The 21,579-nt window shown below is 38.1% G+C and overlaps 2 protein-coding genes across 5 annotated transcripts in view; one reads left to right on the top strand and one right to left on the bottom strand.

Annotated features, from left to right (window-relative positions):
- The window catches only part of SUCLG2 (succinate-CoA ligase GDP-forming subunit beta), a 406,175-nt gene that overhangs the window by 226,500 nt on the left and 158,096 nt on the right, over positions 1 to 21,579 (bottom strand). For all 4 annotated transcript variants that reach the window (XM_063630773.1, XM_063630772.1, XM_063630771.1 and 1 more), the window contains exons 7-8: positions 12,421 to 12,517; positions 1,772 to 1,933 (exon numbers count right to left, since the gene is read on the bottom strand). In XM_063630773.1, the coding sequence (XP_063486843.1) occupies positions 1,772 to 1,933; positions 12,421 to 12,517 (259 nt within the window). The remainder of the gene's footprint in view (positions 1 to 1,771; positions 1,934 to 12,420; positions 12,518 to 21,579) is intronic.
- LOC134735490 (NADH dehydrogenase [ubiquinone] 1 beta subcomplex subunit 4-like) lies at positions 16,950 to 18,904 on the top strand. The gene has a single exon (XM_063630778.1). The coding sequence runs from the start codon at positions 17,427 to 17,429 to the stop codon at positions 17,841 to 17,843; it is 417 nt and encodes a 138-aa protein (XP_063486848.1). The 5' UTR covers positions 16,950 to 17,426; the 3' UTR covers positions 17,844 to 18,904.

Raw genomic sequence — 21,579 nt, 5'->3', positions numbered from 1 at the left:
GCCAGGAGTAAAGAATGGAATTCTCAATGTTTTGTTTGCTGAGAATACGCTCCTTTGAATGTGGCATCTGTGGGATTGAACCACAAGGCTTCCCAACTTCAGGGGGATTTTATACTTTTTTACACTTAGTACAGTCATGCATGTTTATATAATGTTATCTGGATAAACTTAGAAACAAATGAAGAAATGACTGCACAAAAACAATATTCTTATCCCCTTGTTCCTCTTTCAAATCAACATAAGCAATGCTCATCAGCAACCCAATTGTTAAAACTGGAACCAAAATGTGCCAACATCTTAGGAGCCTTTCTTAAGAAAGTAGGTAGAGAGTTTTAACATCAAAAGTCTTGTTTTCCAGAGCTAAGTTTTATTGATCAATTGCACTTATTTTGCTTCTTAAGCTTAATTACATAAAATTACTTTCCTCGAGATAGAAAAAAAAATCTCCTGAACACAGCAGAAACTCACAAGGTAAAGCACCCTTCATTTTTCTGACCCTCCAATTCCCTAGAAAAGCCTATGACTGTGACTAATTACATTTGGAGTAACTAAAATAAAAATGGTTTATACAGAATCTTAAAACAATTTGAAATGCGTAAATCATAGATTTTGAGGCTACTACGTGGTCAAACCATGCATATTCCTACAGAGGCTATACATAATCTGTATTTAATTTGCTTTAAACCCATATACCTTTTCCCTTTCTAAATGCCTACAAATATTGAGAGTGCATTAGCTTATCAGGATCAGAATGATGTGAGTGATCTGGTACATTATAGTTATTGCTCCAATACAAAGCAAGAGCTTTTGGTATCACTTGTAATTGGATGTCATTTTCTATTGTATTGAACAGCAAACTCTTGGATGAAGTCTCTTCAGTTCTGAATATAATGATATTGTTGGTTTAATGAGCTACAAATCATTTTTATTTTAATTCCATTAAGATTAAGACCTCAGTTTCCAGTACAATGAATTGATTCTACCAGAAACACAGTCTTGTGCGATTAAGTCAGAAGCGTATAAATCTGAGCACTATAAGCTGTGAACAATAATAGAAACTGTATTGCTTCCATAGATTCATTCTTATCTCCGCTGAAGAAGCCATTTTCACAAATTGAGATGAGTGTGATAAAATCAATTGTTTTATTAATAAACTAGCATAATGGATTAAACATTTTATCCTGTGGTTATCACAGAATCTGAAACTTTAGTAAAGTGATTAAAGTGTATGTCCTCTTCTATTTCCTCTGATAAAGGAATTTTGTTTTAAACCTAAATTTCAGAAGAGTTCTTCATATTAATACTGAGTTGAGCAGCAAAAGTTCTAATTTTTTACTAAGCAAAGTTTAACTGAGATATTTTAAGTCAATAGTTCTCAATTGGGGTGATTTTTGCATACCACAGCCATTTGGAATTGTCTGAAGACATTTATTTTAATTTATTGATTTACATGGGTTTATTTGTCTTCACAACTGGGGGTTGTTAGTAGTATCTAGAGGTTAGGATGCTAAACATCTTATGATGTACAGGATAGTAAAGAATTATCCCACCCAAACTCTCAATAGTGCCAGAGCTGAGAAATTCTGCTTCACACCAGTGACCATTAATCAAAACAAACTTTGAGAAGAAACTTGGATTGTTTCCTAAGACTTTTCAGCTACAAAAAAACTTATATGCTTACTTCTTCTTGGTAAATGACATTTCAGAAATCAAGGTTTCCTAAATTCTATAAAAATCTACAAAGCATTCTTTTGATATAACTGCTTCTTACCAAAGCAGGCAATGTTCCCATCTAGTCCTATGTATTTTAGATCATATTTGGCAGCTTCATTTTCAATGGGCTCATTCTCTGATTTGTCGTCCATAGCAAATATGTCTTTTTGTCGGAATTCTGCGTTGTCATCAAAGTTTATCTTGGCATCAAAACAGACAACTAAATAAAGAAGAAAACAATCATACTTGAATATCTCTTGAGGATCTATAAATTAAGTTCTACAGGCTGGTAAGCACAAGGGAAGGGAAAGTAAGCACTGTCATTTTTTTTCTCATGTTACAGGCAGGAGAGGCTGCTTTGGCTTTCTTGACCTTTAAATTTTAGGGTTTGGTCCCTGTTGTCAAGGGACTTACGTTCTAGTAAAGAACATAGTAATTTCTATCTGTTGTTCTCATTTCAATAGAATAACCACAAAAGTTGCCATCAACCATTAAAAGTTACGGACTGGCACAGCTTCATAGATACAGCTTTGATTCATTATTTTTATTATATATTTTTAGTATTTAACCACTAATTATCACATTTCTCTTCTATGCAAAGAGAGACTAGACAATATTATTAATTATTTTGTCCCCTTTTGTCCTTTTCTTGATATGGTAAAGTGAAATTTTTATTGAATCAGTATCCTCTCTAGTATTTCCAAAAGATTTAGTGGAAAGAATGCCAGACTAGAATCACTCGATTTTTATTTGATCCTTAACTAACTCTGTAACATTTATTAAAAATAAAAATTGTATACACTTGAGTCTTGAACAACATGGGTTTGAACTGTGAGGGTCCACTTATAGGTGGATTTTTATTCTCAAGATGTAAAGCCCCAGAGGGTCGACTTTTCACATACATGGGTTCTGCAGAGCCAACTGCAGGAATTGTGCAGTATGAACGAAGTTTGGTATATCTGAGATTCCTGGAACTGATTCCCTGCATATATTGAGGGACAACTGTGTATTTAAAGCATACAACATCATGTTTTGATATACATATAACACAGTGAAATAATTAAACACAGTGAAATGATTACTACACTGAAGCAAATTAACACATCCATCTTCTTATACAGTTTTTGGTTTTTCTTTTTGGTGTGGGAGAGCACTTAAAATATATTCTTTTAGCAATTTCTAGCATACATTACTAACTCTGTAACCTCGATAAAATAACCTAGTTCTTCTCTGGGCCTTGGTTTTTTAATTGGAAAAAATGGCAGTAACAATCCTTAAAACTAGGGCCATGCCCTTGATTTGTGCAGGACCATCTTATGACACTTCAGATTCAAGTTATAAGACACGAAAAGACCAAGACTGGTCAGTTACAATGCCAGGATGCCAGGCATTATTAGCACAATTGTCTCTAGTTTCTGTTGCTGGTGGATTTCTCCTGGACCCAGCAAAACTTATTCCATGATAGAGACAGACTACAGGGCACTTTCCTTGATTTACTGATCTCTTACATACAATCAGGGAGAGACTGCAGTGGAGAGGGTGGCATTATTGGTATCTGGGTTCTGACCCCTTTTATTATCTCTCTTAATGTAGAAATTAGTGTTCTGTGATGCCATGTCATCATAATGTTTATTTATTTATTTATTTAGGAGATAGAGTCTCACTCTGTTGCCCAGGCTGGAGTGCAGTGGCGCAATCTCGGCTCACTGTAACCTCCGCCTCCCGGGTTCAAGCAATTCTCCTTCCTCAGTCTCCCGAGCAGCTGGGACTACAGACATGTGCCACCACGCCCAGCTGATTTTTTGTATTTTTAGTAGAGATGGGGTTTCACCGTGTTAGCCAGGATGGTCTCGATCTCCTGACCTTGTGATCTGCCCACCTCAGCCTCCCAAAGTGCTGGGATTACAGGTGTGAGCCACTGCACCCGGCCAATGTTCTTTTACTTAACTTGGGATATTGATAGCCAGGAATCTTTGACCAATAATTTACAGATACTACCTATTCTCCTCCAGCATTGCTGACAGGCACCTGACTCTTGAAAGGGAAACAGCCACAGAACATTTCTCACTCACTGAAAACCAGTGGCTATAATCTCCTAATTCTACTTGCTTCTTATGAAAATAAAACATGGCTGTATATGGCATCTTGGTGTTAGAGACCCTAGGTAGACGGTTTTCTCCAAGGGTTTCCCTACCACAATATTCAAGCACTTTGATACAAATCTGTATAGACCAGCATATTAACATCTGAGAATACTTGTTATAAGTATATATACAGACCGCACATGACTTAAAGTAGCACTGAGCGACAAGAGATAATCTTATATGGAAGTTAATGTCTGCTTAAATCCTTAGTCTTGCCCCAAAATGCCCAACCACTTTGTCCACACATTGTGAATGGTTGGAGTGAATGAGTAAGTACTTTCTAAAATATTGAAAGCTTAATGACAGAATCCTACAATTACCAAAGGAATTGGCCAATGTTCTCTGCTTGCTACAGGGGAATCTTCTCAGCAGTTAATGACTGGTATAATAATCAATAAAAAAGCAACTTTGTACATGGCTTTCCACTAGGTTTATAAATGCATTCCAATTAATTTATTAGTAATTTTAGCTCTTCCATTACTCATTGGCAAGACTACTTATAACTGACACCTTCAAAATGAATGGGCTAACGTTATCAAATTGACTTCCTAAGGGAAGAGTTTCAAATAAAGGAATTCTTGGTTGAGATCAATAAACAAGTAAATCAAAATAGTTTCAAGCTGACCTTTGCTCCTTACAAAGACTACAGTTACAAGCTGCTTCAGAAAGAGAATAATTAATGGGTATGTATGCAAAGTTCAAAAGCCAATCCCAACTAAATGCCTGCAAAGCTAGATTTTCAGAGGATGTTTTTCTGTGCTATGACGTTCTCTCCAGAGAACAATCTTGACAGAACTTTGCAGTTAACCCAGAGCTTCAAGATGGTGACTATGGGATAAAAGGGGTGTATATCTGCAATGGTCTTGTGCCAACTGTTAGCTCTCTGTAGAGAAAACTAAACAACCTAATTGGATCATTGCATGTATGTCTAAGTGTTTGGGGAAGTTAAAAACACTACCAAAATATGAAGTAATTTATTTAGAAGACTTAGGAGTTAAGAAAGGGGATTCAAATTGAACTGCCACCTTCAAGATCCAAGTCTTTATTTAGTGGGTAAGGGATGAGAAACTTTAAGGATGTAAAGGGATTCTTTTAGACACATATTTGTTATGCCTGTTTTATATTTTAAAAGTAGTCTGTGATAGTGTGATTTATAATAAATATATTATTTTGGTCTTCATCCCTAATTCCTAGCATAGAGCTCTAAAACCCTTGTGATTTCCTAAGCAGTAGGGGTGCTGGGAGAATCTTGCGTTCTAACATTTGGCCTTTGACCCTGATTCCTGATGCAGAGCTCCTAATCCCTTGGGATTTTCTGGGAGATAGGAGAGTCTTTTGTTCTATTAAGGTAAGTCTTGGTGGAGGCTTCTGTATGGGACTGGTCACCAGAAAGACCAAACTATGATTAGAAGCTTGGAAATTTCAGCCCCACCTCCGTGCTCCAGAAACAATAATGGATCATCCTTATGTAATAAAGCCTCCATAAAAATTTATCAACTCCAGGGGATTGGAGAGCTTACAGGTTGCCAAACACAGGGAGGTGCTACAGGGTGGCTCACCTGTGGGGTACAGGAAAGCTTGTCACCCCTTCATGCATACCCTGCCCTATATACCTCTTCATCTGGCTATTCCTCTGTATCATTTAAAATATCCTTTATAAAAAAATAAGATAAAAAATAAAATAACCTTTATAATAAATCAGCAGTAGTAAGTAAAGTGCTTCCCTGGGTTTTGAGAGCCATTCTAGTAAATGATGGGGTACATGGAGGGAGTCCTAAGAACCCCCAATTTACAGCTGGTCCATCAGAAGTACCAGAGGCTTGGTCTTACAATTGACATCCAAAGTGGAGTCAGTCCGATAAGACAGACCCCTTAACCTATGGGATCTGACTCTAATTCCAGGTAGACGGTAAAAGAATTAAATTGAATCATAGGATACCTACCTAGTGTCAGAGATTAGTCAGTGTTGGAAAAACTCACACATCTGGTCCAAGAAGTGTTCTTCTGTGTTGAGAGTTTGGTAGGAGAAAAATGTTTGTTTTTCCCTATTACACATAGTTCCAAACAAACAAAGTGCTTTCCTGTCTTACCATCTACAATGTTGCGTCATCTAAATGATTTTCCTTGAACTTGACCACTTAATATAGACTGGCATCAAAAACATCAGGGTATAAATGACAACTCTTGGCACCCCCTAGCCAGCTATGCCTCAGCACATTAACCTCTCTTAAACCCAAGCCTTGTCTATACAATGGGGATCAGAGTATGTTCTACTCTAGGTGTTCGTGGCAGGAGAGATTGTATGCAAAGCGCTTAGCTTCCTAGACAGCGGGTCCTAGCAGGTTGTTAGATGACCACACCACTCTCTTATATGCACATGCCTTTTTATACTTAAGAGCTTCCCATTAGCGTAGCCCAAGCTACAGAACTCTCCTCTCTTCCTAACAATAAAAATTATCTGTTCCTTTATAATCTGAGATTTCTGTTTAGAGCAAATCTAAGCATATGTCTGCCATAGTTTACATATGTACAGGTTATGCATGGTTTTCAATAAAAAGCCATCTTCTGAATAAATAAGAATTTTCCCAAAGGAAGAATATTAATAGTTGGCATATTACGCATCATAAATAGTAGAAAACAAGATTTCTGGCTAAAAGAGAAGGGTAAAACAGGCTGTTGGTGACTCTCAAATCATATCACACCTGTGCATAAGGCCAAGGCTAAAGATTGGTACAGAAGAGCTCCAAATGAAGATCTAAGCCAAGGGTAGCAAACTAAGACCCTCAAGCCAACCCTATTTTTATGGATAACAGATTGGAACACAGCCTCGTTCATATTGCCTATGGCTGCCTTCCCAAGACAAAAGCAGAGGTGAGTAGTTGCAATAGAGACTGTATGGTCCGCAAACCCCCAAATATTTACTAACTGGTCCTTGACAGAATAAGTTTGCCAATCCCTGCTAAGTCACAGTTCTCACACTTGTATCCACTTGTGTGAACCAACTGATAGATACACAGGTATCATATTTTATAGTGAAGGAGAAACTTAGAAAAAGTGCATTCCATTAACATGAAAATCAAAAAGCAGTAAAATAACAAACAAAATAAATAAAAACCTGTGGCTACACAAAAGGAGTAGATTAATCCTTGAATACTAACTGACTCTCACATGCTTATTTCCCCCTGTAAGACCCTTCTAAATGCACTTCTTGAACTGATGTGTTAAAAATGGATTGATGTCCATGTCAACAGCAGGGCAATAAAATAAACTTGCCTGCTTAAACCCTTAGCTTTCTCATTTAATAAAACAACAAACAATACAAAATGCATTTTCAGAGGTGCTGAGCTTGGTCTGGACCTTAAGATTTTCAATGTCACATTAATGAAACTCAATTCTAAAGAAAATTCATCTTGAACAAAGGCCACTTTTTATACAAAGTGGGTGAAAGAAACATACCTATTAATATTTATAAAACAATTTTCACCATCAAAAGCACATTGTTACATGCTTGATAGATTATACAAATGAATTTTCCTTCTGAACAAATATCAAAGAAAGCTGTGGTACTTATATGCATAGGGTGTTTTGTTGTTTTGTTTAGTGGTGTGAGATTCTGTGAGCTGCTAATTCAACAATCTCGATGGAAAACATGACTAGCAGTTAGAGGCCTCTGACCCTAGAATTTTAACAGAAGAATGTGTCACAGAATTAAACAAAAGAAAAATACTTTTCAGAGGGGAAACTTACACATAAAAGGAACATAAAAACAGCAGGAAATAAGACTATCATAGTTTGAAAAATAATCGGTCTTCAAGCAATGTACTGCGTTTGATTTGTGATAAATAACCATAATGTACTATTGAAACACGCCTTGCCAAAATGGCCTTAAAATGCTGATACTTTCAAATTAGTCCCACTTCCCATTAAATATTGATGTCCTGAGAGTTGTATACTTTTTAGAACTTTTTTTTAGTGGCTGTGAAAAGAGAAAATAGATATGGGGTGGGTAGGGGGGTTGGGGGAGGTAGAGAACCGAAAATGTTCTTGAAAATAGAGTCTTGTGTATAAAGAGAGAAACAGAGAAACACCCACTAACAACATGGGCACTTGCTAACAAGAAGCAACAGGGTGGTTATTTAGGGAAATCAATCTGAAGAAAGAAAGGAATTTGATGTGCCAGTTAACTGTGGATCACCCAGCTTTAATTCTCATGGAATCTTAGCCAGATAGTCACTGCTTCAAATTGGATCTCATTCCTTTGGCCCAATGAATGAATTTTAGCTTCCAACTGACGAAGATGCCCTAAAGCAAGAATTCTTAATCTCTAGACTATGGACAGATTGGGTGAGGTGATTCTCTGTGAACAGGGACCATCCTGTGCATTGTAGTTTAGCATTAAACATGCCAGTAGCATAGCCTCCAAGTTGTGATGACTAAAAATGTTCCCTGGGGGACAAAATGCCCACCTTTCCCGTGTAGTACAACTTGCTTTAAAGACATAGGAGAAAGGAGTCTGTGTACAGATAGAGCTGGCTGAAGGTGGGAAGAAATATGACATGAAATCTCACAGTGGCTAGCAAAATGAATGAACGAATACATGAATGGGCAGGTAGATAAATAAATAAATAATGATAAAACATTGCTTCTTGCTTGGCTGCAGAATTAATGAATGAATTGACACTGCATTTGGACAAACGAGGAAAATAAAGATTAATTTCTATTGACTAAGTAACAGTTTATTTTTGTTTCAATAGTCTTTCTGGTAGGCATGTTTTGACTCAGGGTTCCTTCTTCCATTAAGAAACTGTATGTCTCCTATACCCTGTGATTCTTGTTCAGTGGCTGGCATGGGCATAGACACGTGACCCAAGCAGGGCCAATGAAAATCGTTTGGAGGGATTTATGGGGCTGCTGAGGGAGAGTTATGGAGCACTGGGAGCCATCTTTGCTGCCAGCTTCTGAGAGCTTGGCTGAGAAAGAAGTCAATTTGGAGGCAAGCAGGGCTGGAGAACCAGCAAATCCCTGATTCGCCTCAGGCCTTAAGCCAGTCCACACCTTAGACTTCCCTGTTACAGGAATATAACTTTTTAACAAAAACAAAGCTAATACAGGTTTCTGTCATTAGCAACCATTATAATCCTAGCTAAGAGTCACTAAACTACATTGCAGTTAGTAGTGTCAAATTGTATTTTTTGAATCAGATTATTAATCACATAAGAAAAATGAGCTCTTGGACTGCAGTTCTTTCTCCATGTCAAAAATTCCCTATGGGTGACTTAGCAGCACAGATGTTATCAAGGTCCTTGTTCTTCACTCAACACCGCATCACTTGTTGTACAAATATATGAATAATAACCTGAATTATTAAAAATAGCACTCACTGACCAAGGGAAGGTCAAAAAATTTTTCCTACAAAGAGGTGGGTACAGGCGAGGCACAGTGGATCACACCTGTAATCCCAGCACTTCGGGAGGCCGAGGTCGGCGGATCACCTGAGGTCAGGAGCTCGAAACCAGCCTGGCCAACGTGGTGAAACCCTATCTCTACTAAAAATACAAAAATTAGCTGGGCGCGGTGGTGGGCCCCTGTAATCCCAGATACTCGGGAGGCTGAGGTAGCAGAATCACTTGAACTTGGGAGGTGGAGGTTGCAGTGAGCTGAGGCTGCACCACTGCACTCCAGCCTTGACGACAGAGTGAGACCCTGTCTCAAAAATAAGAAAAAGAAAAAGAAACAACAACAACAAAAAAGAGCTGGTACAAGGTGACGCTGAGCTCCTTAAACTTTTAAATTTAAAGAATAATTATTAAATCAAAGTTTCAATGTGGAAATTTTAACATGAAATGTTCTGCTACTATTGATCTAAACAGAACTAACAAATACTCAGATTATAAATATTATCAATATTGCTAAAATATGAATGACTGCTTTTACAGCTTCTAAATAAAAGATAGCTTGAGGGGATAGTGATAATGATGAAGATCAATTTGTACATCTGGTCATTAATCACCATTTCTTAATTGGGTTTAATTTGACTACTGCTCATTAGAGTTATAAACCAACATACTCATTTAATTGTGTTTATAATTCAATTGCTGAACTTTTATGGTACAATGAACAAATTAATAACTAAAGATAATCTTGCTCTTAAAAATATCACATAAGACTTATGTTTTAATGAACTGTATATAAAGAATGTTTTATGATGATTCCCTTAAAAAAAATCTCAAGACTCTTACATTCTCTTAATAGTTAAAAATCAAACTTTAGACTCATGATGTTTTATAAACACACTTTAAGAAAAGGTTCCCATACCCCTGTTCCCTGAAGCCAGAACACAGCTTGTGACTGCTTCCCAAAGGGTTGAATAAAAAATGTATTGCAGCCATTTTTATCCCACTCCATAGCTACAGCTGAATTTCCATTTTGCTTAATACAAAGCAACCAGGCTGCTTGTGTATACTAGTTGAAAAAGCAACATATGACCTCCAAGAACTTTTGTTAAACCTTCTCCTTCATTTCTTGGATTTAATTATCAACATGAATTCTGACTGGTATTCCCTGCCAAACTGGAGACTACTTCTAGGTCATGTACATGAAAGCAAATAAGTAGTTTAAATGGGACAAAGTAGAAAAGGCAGGTAGCTGCAGTTGAGTCTGGAGTTATCAGAATCAACACGCATGCTGGACTCAGAGGGACAAGGGTTCAAATCCCAGCTTTTGTAACTTCTGACTAGCCGCTGGGACAGTCACAATGGTTTCTCAATCCTCTATAAAATGGGGATAACAACTAATTTTTCAGGGTTGTGGTAAACAATATGAAAGAATATATGTATAATCTTATCACAGTGCCTGGCATATAAGCTCAAGAAACAGCTTCTTCCCCTTCCTTTCTTAGCTTTATAAAATACGTACGATTTCAAAGCCATAGCAACTTTTAAAAAAATATTTATGAATAAAGGTAGCTTGTTTATAAATGAGCAAGCACAGATTTCTATCGGATGGTCATCTGTATAAATCATGAAATATATTATTTTCAATGGCTTCCTAAACATAAAATCTTTGCTTGTTCTTGTCTGAAATCTATACGATTCCTGGGCTACTCTGAGACTACCTGAGAAGAGGAATTTCATTTTATGAATGTTAGGGACTAGCCTATTTTGTATCTGACACAGCATGCATACTCATATATGATCTCATCTTATTTTCACAACACTCTATGAGCTAGGCATCATTTCCACCACCGATTTGATTGAGAAAAAAAAAAAAAAAAAGGCCTGAAACAGCAGGCTAAGTAACTTGCCCAGATCCATAGCCAAAACATGGCAGATACAGAATTTATACTTAGGCCGCTCTGGGTTCCAAGGAAATGATAGTGTAGTTTCTCTGAGTCTAGCTACAGAATCTCTGAAATGTGCTAAGGAGAAAATTTTGTCTCATCTGCCACGGTCCAAAAGTTGAAGTGTTTACTTACACATAATGATTCACCCCAGTTATCAATTTAATGCAAATTCCTATTTACGGACTGTAACATGCTAGACAACATGCAAGACACTGAAGGTGAAATGTACCAAAAAAGAAAAGGTTCATGGGGCTTACAGTCTGGTATCCCTATCCTATCCACCTGCTATTCCACTGTTTTGATAGCAAAAGCTTGTGAATGTGTGTGTGGAACTCCACTTTACCCCTTACCACACACACATTCACAAGCTTTTGCTAACAAATTAATAAGAACTTATGGAATATTTGCTGTATGCACGAAACAGTGCAGTGGTGGTAGGTACTGATACATAAAACAGTTATTTATACTCTACAATTACTTGATGGATAGGAGAAACCTTCACCACAAAAATGCCCCCTCCTCCTGCCTGAAGCAGAAACTGCTCTCCAAGTAAGGTGAAAGAGTTCAACTGGGGGGGACTTGGGGCTTTACCAAGGTGATATAAATCCAGCCCAGAACACAAGGTGAAATTATATACAGATTTAGGCAAACTAAAGATGTTCAAAAAGTTCCAGTTCCATAAAGGCACATGCCTTCATTATACCCAAGTGTGTGGCTCTCATTTCTACACAAATCTTTACCTTAGTAGCAGCAGTGATGGGTCTAAAAAAATAAGGTGGAGAGAAACAGGTGAACGAATGTTTCTTTCCTTTTAATCTATTATTTATTATTGTTATTATTATTATTATTTTTGTAGAGACAGGGTCTCAATATGTTACCCAGGCTAGTCTCAAAGTCTTGGCCTCAAGTGACGCTCCTGCCTCGTCCTCCCAAAGTGCTGAGATTACAGGCATGAGCCACCACACCAAGCCTGAATGTTTTTAAGTAAAACAAGTAGTAGCTTCCTTAAAGGCTTGGCATTTGGCTACAAACAAACCTAAGTGCTGAAATGTTCAACTGCATCATGGGAGCATTTGAAACTATGGCAGAAATTAAATTACCGAAAGAAATTTATGCAAAGCTGCTGCTACAGTCTTTTGTGCAATTTACAGTTTGCATAAATAATTATAATACATTCATTTGTTTTCTCAGTTCTTTTTCTTTTTTTTTTTTTTTTTTTACCTTGTCCTTCTGGAGTTTCACCAAAGGGATTCACTTCCACCTGAGTAGCATCAATTTTCAGGAAGAGATTATACAGCTTCGTAATTTGATCTGCAGCCTAAACGTGATCAAGTGAAATGGAATTACACCAAAGCAGTAAAAGAAAATTTATTTTGCTGGATTAATGAAACCTTAAAAATAGCAAGTTATGTCTTTATTTTCAGTTAGGTTTTCTGAAGGGAAAAACAGAAAAGCACGATTATTTTAATTTCCACTGCTATTCATTAAAAGGAATTGCTCACCTCTCCTCCAGACACCAGAAGAGACCATTATCAAGAAAACAAAATATTTTCAGTATGGCCTAAAACGTTGTTAATCTTTTTGTAAATTATCATGTCTCTATTAGCAGAGTTATGCTGCAATATAAGCTACAATCATTAATACAAACAAGCTCCATTTAAGTAAAAGGTAAACATGATTTTGAGAGTTTATAATGACTAGGTTTTCCTTATTGTGCTGAAATAAAACAGTTATTATATTCATCAATCCAACCCATAATCTGTGAAACAGCAATTACTGAGTGTCTAATGAAAATTGTTGCGAAACAGGAAGATGAAAGTGCTTAATAGTGTAGTTACTGAACGGCACAGTTCAAACTGAAAAGAGCTTGTCCCAGAGGCATTAACCACAAAGGGCAAGAATATCCAAGGTCGCCCTGTTACGCCCTGACTTCATTTTTCTCACTCTCCTTGAAATTCACTCATTCATTCATTCATTCTTTTCAACGAACATTTCTTCACTGTCTATGACACAGCAAGCTGGTATCCTGTGAGCTGGCGCTTGAAATAAGAACATGAACGAGCCATGCCCCTACCCTGGAAAGCTCCTCTCAATAACGAAAGGAGCATGTGATGCACAGAGCAAGAGGGTCGATTGTGGAGAAGAATTAGGTATCAGTCTCATTCCCGGCTCCATTTTCCAAGCCAAAGTTTTCCCACTGCCACATATCACTCATTGTGCCAGCCTTGGATTATTTGCAGCAGATCCATTTTCAGTTCTCCAACTCTACTGTGTATATCAGGGAAGGTGACTCTTACAGGCTGAGTTTTCTAGGTTCCTCGGTCAGCTGGTTTCCAGCTGGGGTCAGCCAATGGCAAGCAGTGGTGAGAGATGGGGGTGGGAAGAAGGGAAGAGCCAGGGTACTTCCACTCCTCGCTTTCTATCTGGGCAGCACCTCCTCCTCTGGCTCTTGCTCCCACTGGAGAAGCCCACCAGGGTTCTAGCTTCTGTATCCAAGGTCCAGTAACACCACTGCCTCATTTTTGTTCCTGGAGCATGCGCTTGGATATGCTCTAGGTTGCCTTTCTGTCCACTCTTAAACTACTCAGCTCTTGCAACACCTATGAAACACATCCCTAAAGTAAATCCCCACTCCAGATTTAATTCATGCTATCTTAATGTATTTTATGTCCACCTACAAACGTTTTTAAATTCAAATTTGAGGGCTAGTAGACATAAACAAACCTACATAATAAGTATGATTAAATATTTTTAATATTAAATATTTGTACAGGTAGATAATACATGTATATGATACAAAATACGCAAAGAACTTAAGGGTTTTCCCTGATTGTACCACTCAACCACACAGGCCCCCAGTGGCAGCCAACTCATAAATTTAGCCTTCATCTGAGAGACAGTCTATGCCTAACACAGTACGCATTCCTCCTTCATCTGTCTTAAAAAAGCAAACTTGTTCCTATGCGTCTTTACTTAACAGCTTTTTAGAGCCACCTCATCAGCAACACAGGTAGATCAATCATATCCTTTTAATTGACTAAATAATATCTTACTGTATTGATATGCTATAATTCCTTTAACCTTTCACTTAAATAATGATCAAATGCGTTGTTTGTAATAGGTTGACATTACAGCACTGCCTTATTTATCTCTGTATATTTAACATACACGTGATTAAACATTCGTAGGATAAATTACCCAGAGTGAAGCAAAAAGGAATGTAGCCATTTTAAACATCAAAACATTCTGTTAAATTGTTCTTTTTTTTTTTTTGAGACCGAGTCTTGCTCTGTTGCCAGGCTGGAGTGCAGTGGCGCGATCTCAGCTCACTGCAACCTCCACCTCCCGGGTTCAAGCGATTCCCCTGCCTCAGCCTCCCGAGTAGCTAGGACTACAGGTGTGCCACCAAGCCTGGCTAATTTTTTGTATTTTAATAGAGACGGGTTTTCACCATGCTGGCCAGGATGGTCTCGATCTCCTGACCTCGTGATCTGCCTGCCTCGGCCTCCCAAAGGGCTGGGATTACAGGCGTGAGCCACCGTGCCCGGCCTAAATTGTTCTTGATAGAAGCTGTCCCTGATTTCCACCCCTAAAAAGCGAAAATTATCAGAGACACTATTTTCCAATTCACAATCATTAGCCATTTGTATCTTTGCCAGTGTGTTAGGTGAAAAAGGTTATCTCAGTGATATGGTTGGGTTCTGTGTCCCCACCCAAATCTCACCTTGAATTGTAATAATTCCCACGTGTTGCAGGAGGGACCCAGTGGGAGGTAATTGAATCATGGGGACAGGATTTTCCCATGCTGTTCTCATGATAGTGAATAAATCTCACGTGATCTGGTGGTTTTATAACCACCAGCTCTCTTGCCTGCCACCATGTAAGAAGTCCCTTCACTCTTCCTTCGTCTTCCACCATGATTGTGAGGCTTCCCCAGCCATGTGGAACTGTAAGTAAATTAAACCTCTTTCCTTCATAAATTATCCAGTCTCGAGTGTACCTTTATTATCAGCGTGAGAACAGACGAGTACACTCACATATAGTTTTAATTTGAATTTATTTTATTATGAATGACTTTGCGCATTATTCTATGAGCTTAAGAGACTTTTTTTTGTGAATTTTGTCTATTTTTCTGTTGAGATTTTGGTCTCTTTCTTATTAATTTATAGGAAGAGTGTGAGTGTGTGTGTGTGTGTGTGTGTGTGTGTGTACAAGAAAGTCTTGCTTTGTCACCCAGACTGGAGTGCACTGGCATAATCATGGCTCACTGCAGCCTTGAACCCCTGGGCTCAGATGACCCTCCCACCTCAGCCTATGAAATAGCTGGACTACAGGCACATGCCACTAGGCTCAGCTAATTTTTTTATTTTAATTTTTTCTAGAGATGGGAGTCTCGCTATGTTACCCAGGCTGCTCTTGAATTCCTGGTCTCAAGCAATCCTCTTGCCTCAGCCCCTTTAACGTTTACCTTTTGAACATGCTTTTGTTACTTTTGCCACATGGAAATTTCATAATAATGTCACTCTTATATGGCTTCTGGCTTTGTGTCAGACTTTTAAAAGGCTAGTTCCATTCTGACAGTATTTTTTTAAATTATCCCATTATTTTTTCTAGTATTCTTTATAATTTCTTCCATTTTTTTAATCCAAATAAAATTTGAGTTGAAGTGTGAAGCCAGCAAATACTTCACTGCTGAATATTTTTTGTATTTTAGGGGGTTTTCTAGGTCATCAATGTGAGCTTGCAATGTGAGTTGCATGGGGCAGGCATCTTATGTATCCTGGGCACCTTGGCATCCACTGTAGTGATACAACCTCTGCAGAGTCAACATTCGATAAATATTTGTTGAATTAAAGATTAATTCAATTCTAAGTGGGGACTACATAATAGAAATAACTTCCGGGTACATATATATGTATAACCTAATCCAGCTACTTCAAAACTTCCTTTTTAAAAAACTGTGGTAAAATACACAAAACATAAAATTCACCATATCTCAACCATTTTGAAGTGTCTACACAGTTCTGCAGGATCAAGTTGGTACATTCACATTGTTGTGCAACCAATCTCTAGAATTTCTTCATCTTCCCTCACACTCTGTGTAGCTAAACAAACTCCCGTTCTTCTCTTCCCACTGCCTCTGGCAACATCATTCTACTTTGTGTCTATAAATTTGACTATTCTAGATAGCATCTCTCTCTCTGCCTCTCTCTCCATCTCCATATATTTTTTCACACACACACACACACACACACACACACACCCCTCTCTCTATATATATATACACATATATATCTCTCCATATATATCTCCATATATATGTATATAGATAATATGTATAGATATATATAGATACCAGATATATATAGATATTAGAGATCTCTACATACATACATACATAAAATAAAAGATATGAATCTCTATACATACACTAGGTACCTGTGGAATCATCCAGTGTTTGTCTTTTTGTGACTGGCTTATTTCACTTAGCACAATGTCCTCAAGCCCCATCCATACTGCAGCATGTGTCAGAATCTTCTTTTACAAGGTTCAATAAAGTTCCATTATAGTATATACCACATTTTGTTTATCCATTCATCCACAGATACACACTGAAATTGTTTCAGAACTTCTTAAGCCTACACCACCTTCGCTTAGTACCAGACTGCATTTTCTGCACATTAATCCCATTGTAATTATACATTAGCACAGCATTTTGGGGATATTTTCTGTTTTAATTTTTACTGTTGTGCAAATCAGACTATAATTTTTTTGAGCAAGGCTAAAACATAATTTGATCTTGGAGACATCTCCAAACCACGCTGGTTCTCCCTTGTAGATCTCACAATGACAAACCCTTGTAAGATGTCTTATTCCAGAAGCTATTCACTAAATGTTTATAAGGGCTAGGCAGACAGAATGTGTTAAGTGTGACCAGGTGTAACAGGGAATGGCATGGCATGTGGCAAGTTGAGATTAGCATTCCTGCTTTCTACAAACGTTAAAAATAAGCACAGGTCAAAGAAAACAGTCTCCTGGTCAACTTGCAGTCAGTCGCTTACTGCTGCCATCTACTTTCTCAGCTCATAACCACTGTGTACAAAAAGTTTTTCTGTACTTTTGCCATCAACTGTTATTTTGTCTGTTAAGTAATTTTTAAAAATTGAAGTCCATAAAATCAAATATACGTACATGAAAACCTGACAAGTTTATAAAAATCTTTAAAAATGTCTCAACAGGAGCATAAGGAGGAAGGGCCTCAGAACCGCGCAGGCACAGTTGTGCGCTGCATCGCCAAGACGTCGTTCCCAAAGTATACTCCATCGCGCCTGGCCACTCCACCCTCGACCCTCCACCCAGCGGAATACGACATATCCCTGGAAACCTACCAGGCACAAGCCGAGCGGTTGGCCGTAAGAGACCAGCTAAAACGGGAGTACTTGCTTCAGTACAATGACCCTAACTGCCGACGGCTCATTGAAGATTCTGCGTTGATTGGTTGGACCTATGCAAGATCAGCAAATGTCTATCCTAATTTCACCCCTAAAAACTCACTCTTGGGAGTTTTGTGTGGAATTCGGCACCTCTTCTTCTGGTATTATGTTTTCAAAACTGACAGGAATAGGAAAGAAAAACTTATTTAGGATGGAAAACTGGATCCAACATTTAACATCTCATATTAAATCTGGCAATGATGACAATGTGTATTCTTGCTGAAATAAATCGTCTATTAATCAAACAAAAGTCTCAACAGGTTAAGAATTTTAAGTATTTTTCTTGCATTCCAGAAATTATCATCAATATTCACATATGCCTCTCAAATCTAGCCAGAAGTACAAACCACTTCAAGAGGTGTTAGTGATCTCGCACTGACTTGGACCATCTGATCTTTTCATCAGCCTAAATCCTAGAGGCACATGTTGACAATTCATGGCACTCATGTTTTCAGAAACGAACAGTATAGATGATAATTAAGACACACTTGACAAACATGTAAGTTTCAGTCATACAATAGTCACCCTTTATCCTCAGTTTCCCTTTCTGTGGTTTTAGTTACCCATGGTCTACTGTAGTCCAAGTTATTAAATGGAAAGGACAAAATTATAGAATAAGATCCTTGGATGGAACACAGCACTAAAATCACTGATGGATTACAACCTCTACAGCCACACTTTGATAAACTAAAAAGAAAGAGATAAACTTCTAATTATGATGTTCTTCTAAAAGGTTGTGGTGAAAAAACTTCAGCTATCCAGGATCCCTGACCATTGACATCATCTGTTCCTGACATCCAGCCATTGACACCAATGGTGTGATGATCCAGGATCATCCAAAGTAGATGTCCCTCACAAAGTATTGCCAGGAGGTCATGAGTAGCCCAATGCTACATCACAATGCTCACATCACTCACTCCACGTCTTACCATGTAGACATTGTGTCATCTTACATCATCGCAAGAAGGATGAGTACAGTACAATGAGATATTTTGAGAAAGAGACCATATTCACATCACTTTTATTACAGTATATTGCTATTGTTCTATTTTATACTGTTGTTAATATCTTACTGTACCTAATTTATAAGTTAAAATTTATCCTAAGTATAAATATCTAGAATATCCAGAAAAAAAGAGTATATATAGGGTTTGGTAGTAGGTAAGCTTCAGGCATCCACTGGAGGTCTTGGAACGTATCCTCCACAGATAAGGGGGAACTACTATATTAAGCTTTCCTATGTCTTAACGTTTTTCAACAAACTCTCACACAAATAGACTTTGGTTGGGAACAAATACTGGTGATTGTTATGTAAAGTAAAATATCATCTTTATTTTTGTTATGTCTAATATTAATCACATTTTAGAGACAACAGGCATGAGTCATAGGAAAGATATTAATAATTTTGCAAGACTATCATTTTATATGATATTCAACCATGAGTGAGGTACCTCCAAATGCATAAACCACATCCAAGATGAAAATTAAGTAACTTAACTTTCAAAATCACGTTGAACCTAAGGGACCTCTAAGATACTATTTCTTTAGGAAAAGATCATTGATGATTGTTTAAATGTTTTCCCTTCTACACTGTCCCATCTGCTCACTGTACACTGGCCCAGTAGAGCATTTCACTAATCCCCACAGCTTAAGCAAGCTCCAAAAAGCAGAGATTCCCAAGCCTACAACTCTAGTGCACAGCTTTCCCTGGGTTCCCAAGCCATATATCCCTTCTACTATAGAAATGCACTCAGGTGTCCCTAGATGAACAACTTCCAACATGTCTACAGCTGATATCAACCTCTCTCTCCCTCTGCCTGCCCCCCCCCTCGCAGCCCCCCACCCCCCGCGCTCTCTCCTTCACATTCCTTTATCCATCCCTCTTCCTGTATCTTCTCAGCCAGTAAGAAGATGTCTAATGGTCTGTGAGCCCCTGAGGAACAATGGTTATTTTTCATTTTCTCTTTTCCCCAAGGCACAGCAGACTGAGCAGCACCCTATCAGTGCTCATTCCAAGCTGCTGAGAAAATGAAGATTTAAAATGAATTAAAACATTTTATTTCCTTTCCTCGATAAATTAATTCAAAGGTATACTGACAATATGGCCACTTACTGACCCCTCAGTTCTCACATATTCATCTTCCTTCCATAGGTAACTCACTTAAAACGTAGAGTGTTTCAGGTACCAGGAAAACAAGAGTAAGCCATTTAAGAGCTGTAAATAACTCTTAATTTTCTCGTATAATATGTAGTGAGGGGGGAGTATCTTGTGATGTACATTATACTGTTATTAACTACTCTAGAACTCTCTATTATGTTCACCTCCTGAGCTTTTAAATATGTGGTCAGCAGATTTTGCCCATTCCAGATTTATTTTTCTGCCATGAAAAGCCACCTATTGCTGAGTCTCTAGGAACCTCTTCAAAGTGGACACCTAGAAGTGTTGTTTCACCTAGTCATGCGCGTGACAAATGTTTCTTGGGCAATAAAAATAGATGACAAGCACTTTGCCAGCTACTGGCAACACAGCAGTGAGTACGATGGACAAAGTCCCTGCCGTGGTAAAGATTAGGATCTAGCAAAGGTGATTACAAATAAATAAGAGAAATACAGATGTCCAAAGTGATAATGGAGGGTCACTGCGCAACTCTGGAGCTGACTGCCGGACAGTGCAGCTAGACCACAGTGGCTGTACGGAAAATGGGCTCTTGGTAACCACCACTGCTACAGGAGAAGCCCCTTAATAAACATCAAATGAATGGCTGATGTAACTGGTATCCTCATTTTCAGGAGGTGAAACCAACCACTGAAGCACATATTCAGGAATCTTCCAGTATCTTCCTTTCAACAGATCACTTTCCTGGCATCTCTTTGCTAGTCTCAGAAATGGCAATTAGTTCCTCTAACTGTCCATCGAATCCTGGCCCTTTCTCTCTCATCCCGAGGTTTAGTTCCACATGACCCTGTTCCATTCTACCATCTTCAATCTTTTGCTTTCAAAGTGAGCTTTTATTTGTTTTCAAGTAAGTGGTTTCCCTTCATTTAAGCATACATATTTTTTAAAACCTTATTCTGTTTTACCCCTCTTTGACTTGCCTACTGTTGCCATTAAACTTCCAGAGAGAGTCAATCAAAAGAAAAAGACAAGACAGAAAGAAAAGAGTGCATCATCTACTGTCTTATGGGAATTATGCTGCCCAACCAAATTTAAGGACATACTCTGTAACCTTTTCATAAAGCCCCAAGCCAGAGAACATACACACACGCACACATGTACACAATCTAGGGCCATTAAGGTGGCCTCTCTGAGTAACAGAGGAAGGAAAAAGTAAGTTTATCTGATTTAGCTGTGGGACTAGGAAGCTTGCCCCACTAGACATATAATCAGGTGCCATGAGCTGGAACAAAGGCAGAGCAGGGGACGATGCTAAGACAGATTCTGTCCCTCAACAGCTCTGAGGCCAATGTTTTGGTCTTTCAAGCCAAGGGATATTATTACAAAATTGGCATATTTTAAGCTGTTCTCAATAAAATATCAACTTTATGCCATCAATATTCATTTTGAATGCCCATTAGCTATGAAAGAATAGCAATTAGCTAAATAACATGTATTATTAATATTAATACCAATAAGAGCGGACCTTTATGGAGCACTATAATAAGGACTTCCACACATTATTCTACTGAATACCCACAATAAGCCTCTCAGGAACTGTAATCATTCCCATCTTATAGAAGATGAAACTAAAGATCGAACAAGCTGAATCACACACCTGCCAGGTGGCTAAGTACCAGCAATGCTACAGAAAAAATAGATTACCATCTATCATAAAGTGTATGTGTCCACATGCAATACACATGCACACACATACCAAAATACATTGAA

The sequence above is a fragment of the Symphalangus syndactylus genome, chromosome 21 (genome assembly GCF_028878055.3).
Source record: "Symphalangus syndactylus isolate Jambi chromosome 21, NHGRI_mSymSyn1-v2.1_pri, whole genome shotgun sequence".
Classification (NCBI taxonomy): Eukaryota; Metazoa; Chordata; class Mammalia; order Primates; family Hylobatidae; genus Symphalangus; species Symphalangus syndactylus.
Note: the sequence above shows the minus strand (reverse complement) of the source record. Positions and strands in the feature narration are given on the sequence as shown.

What these genes read in the sequence shown, in the direction of transcription:
- LOC134735490 (XM_063630778.1), top strand. Translation starts at nt 17,427, where the DNA reads ATGTCTCAACAGGAGCATAAGGAGGAAGGGCCTCAGAACCGCGCAGGC.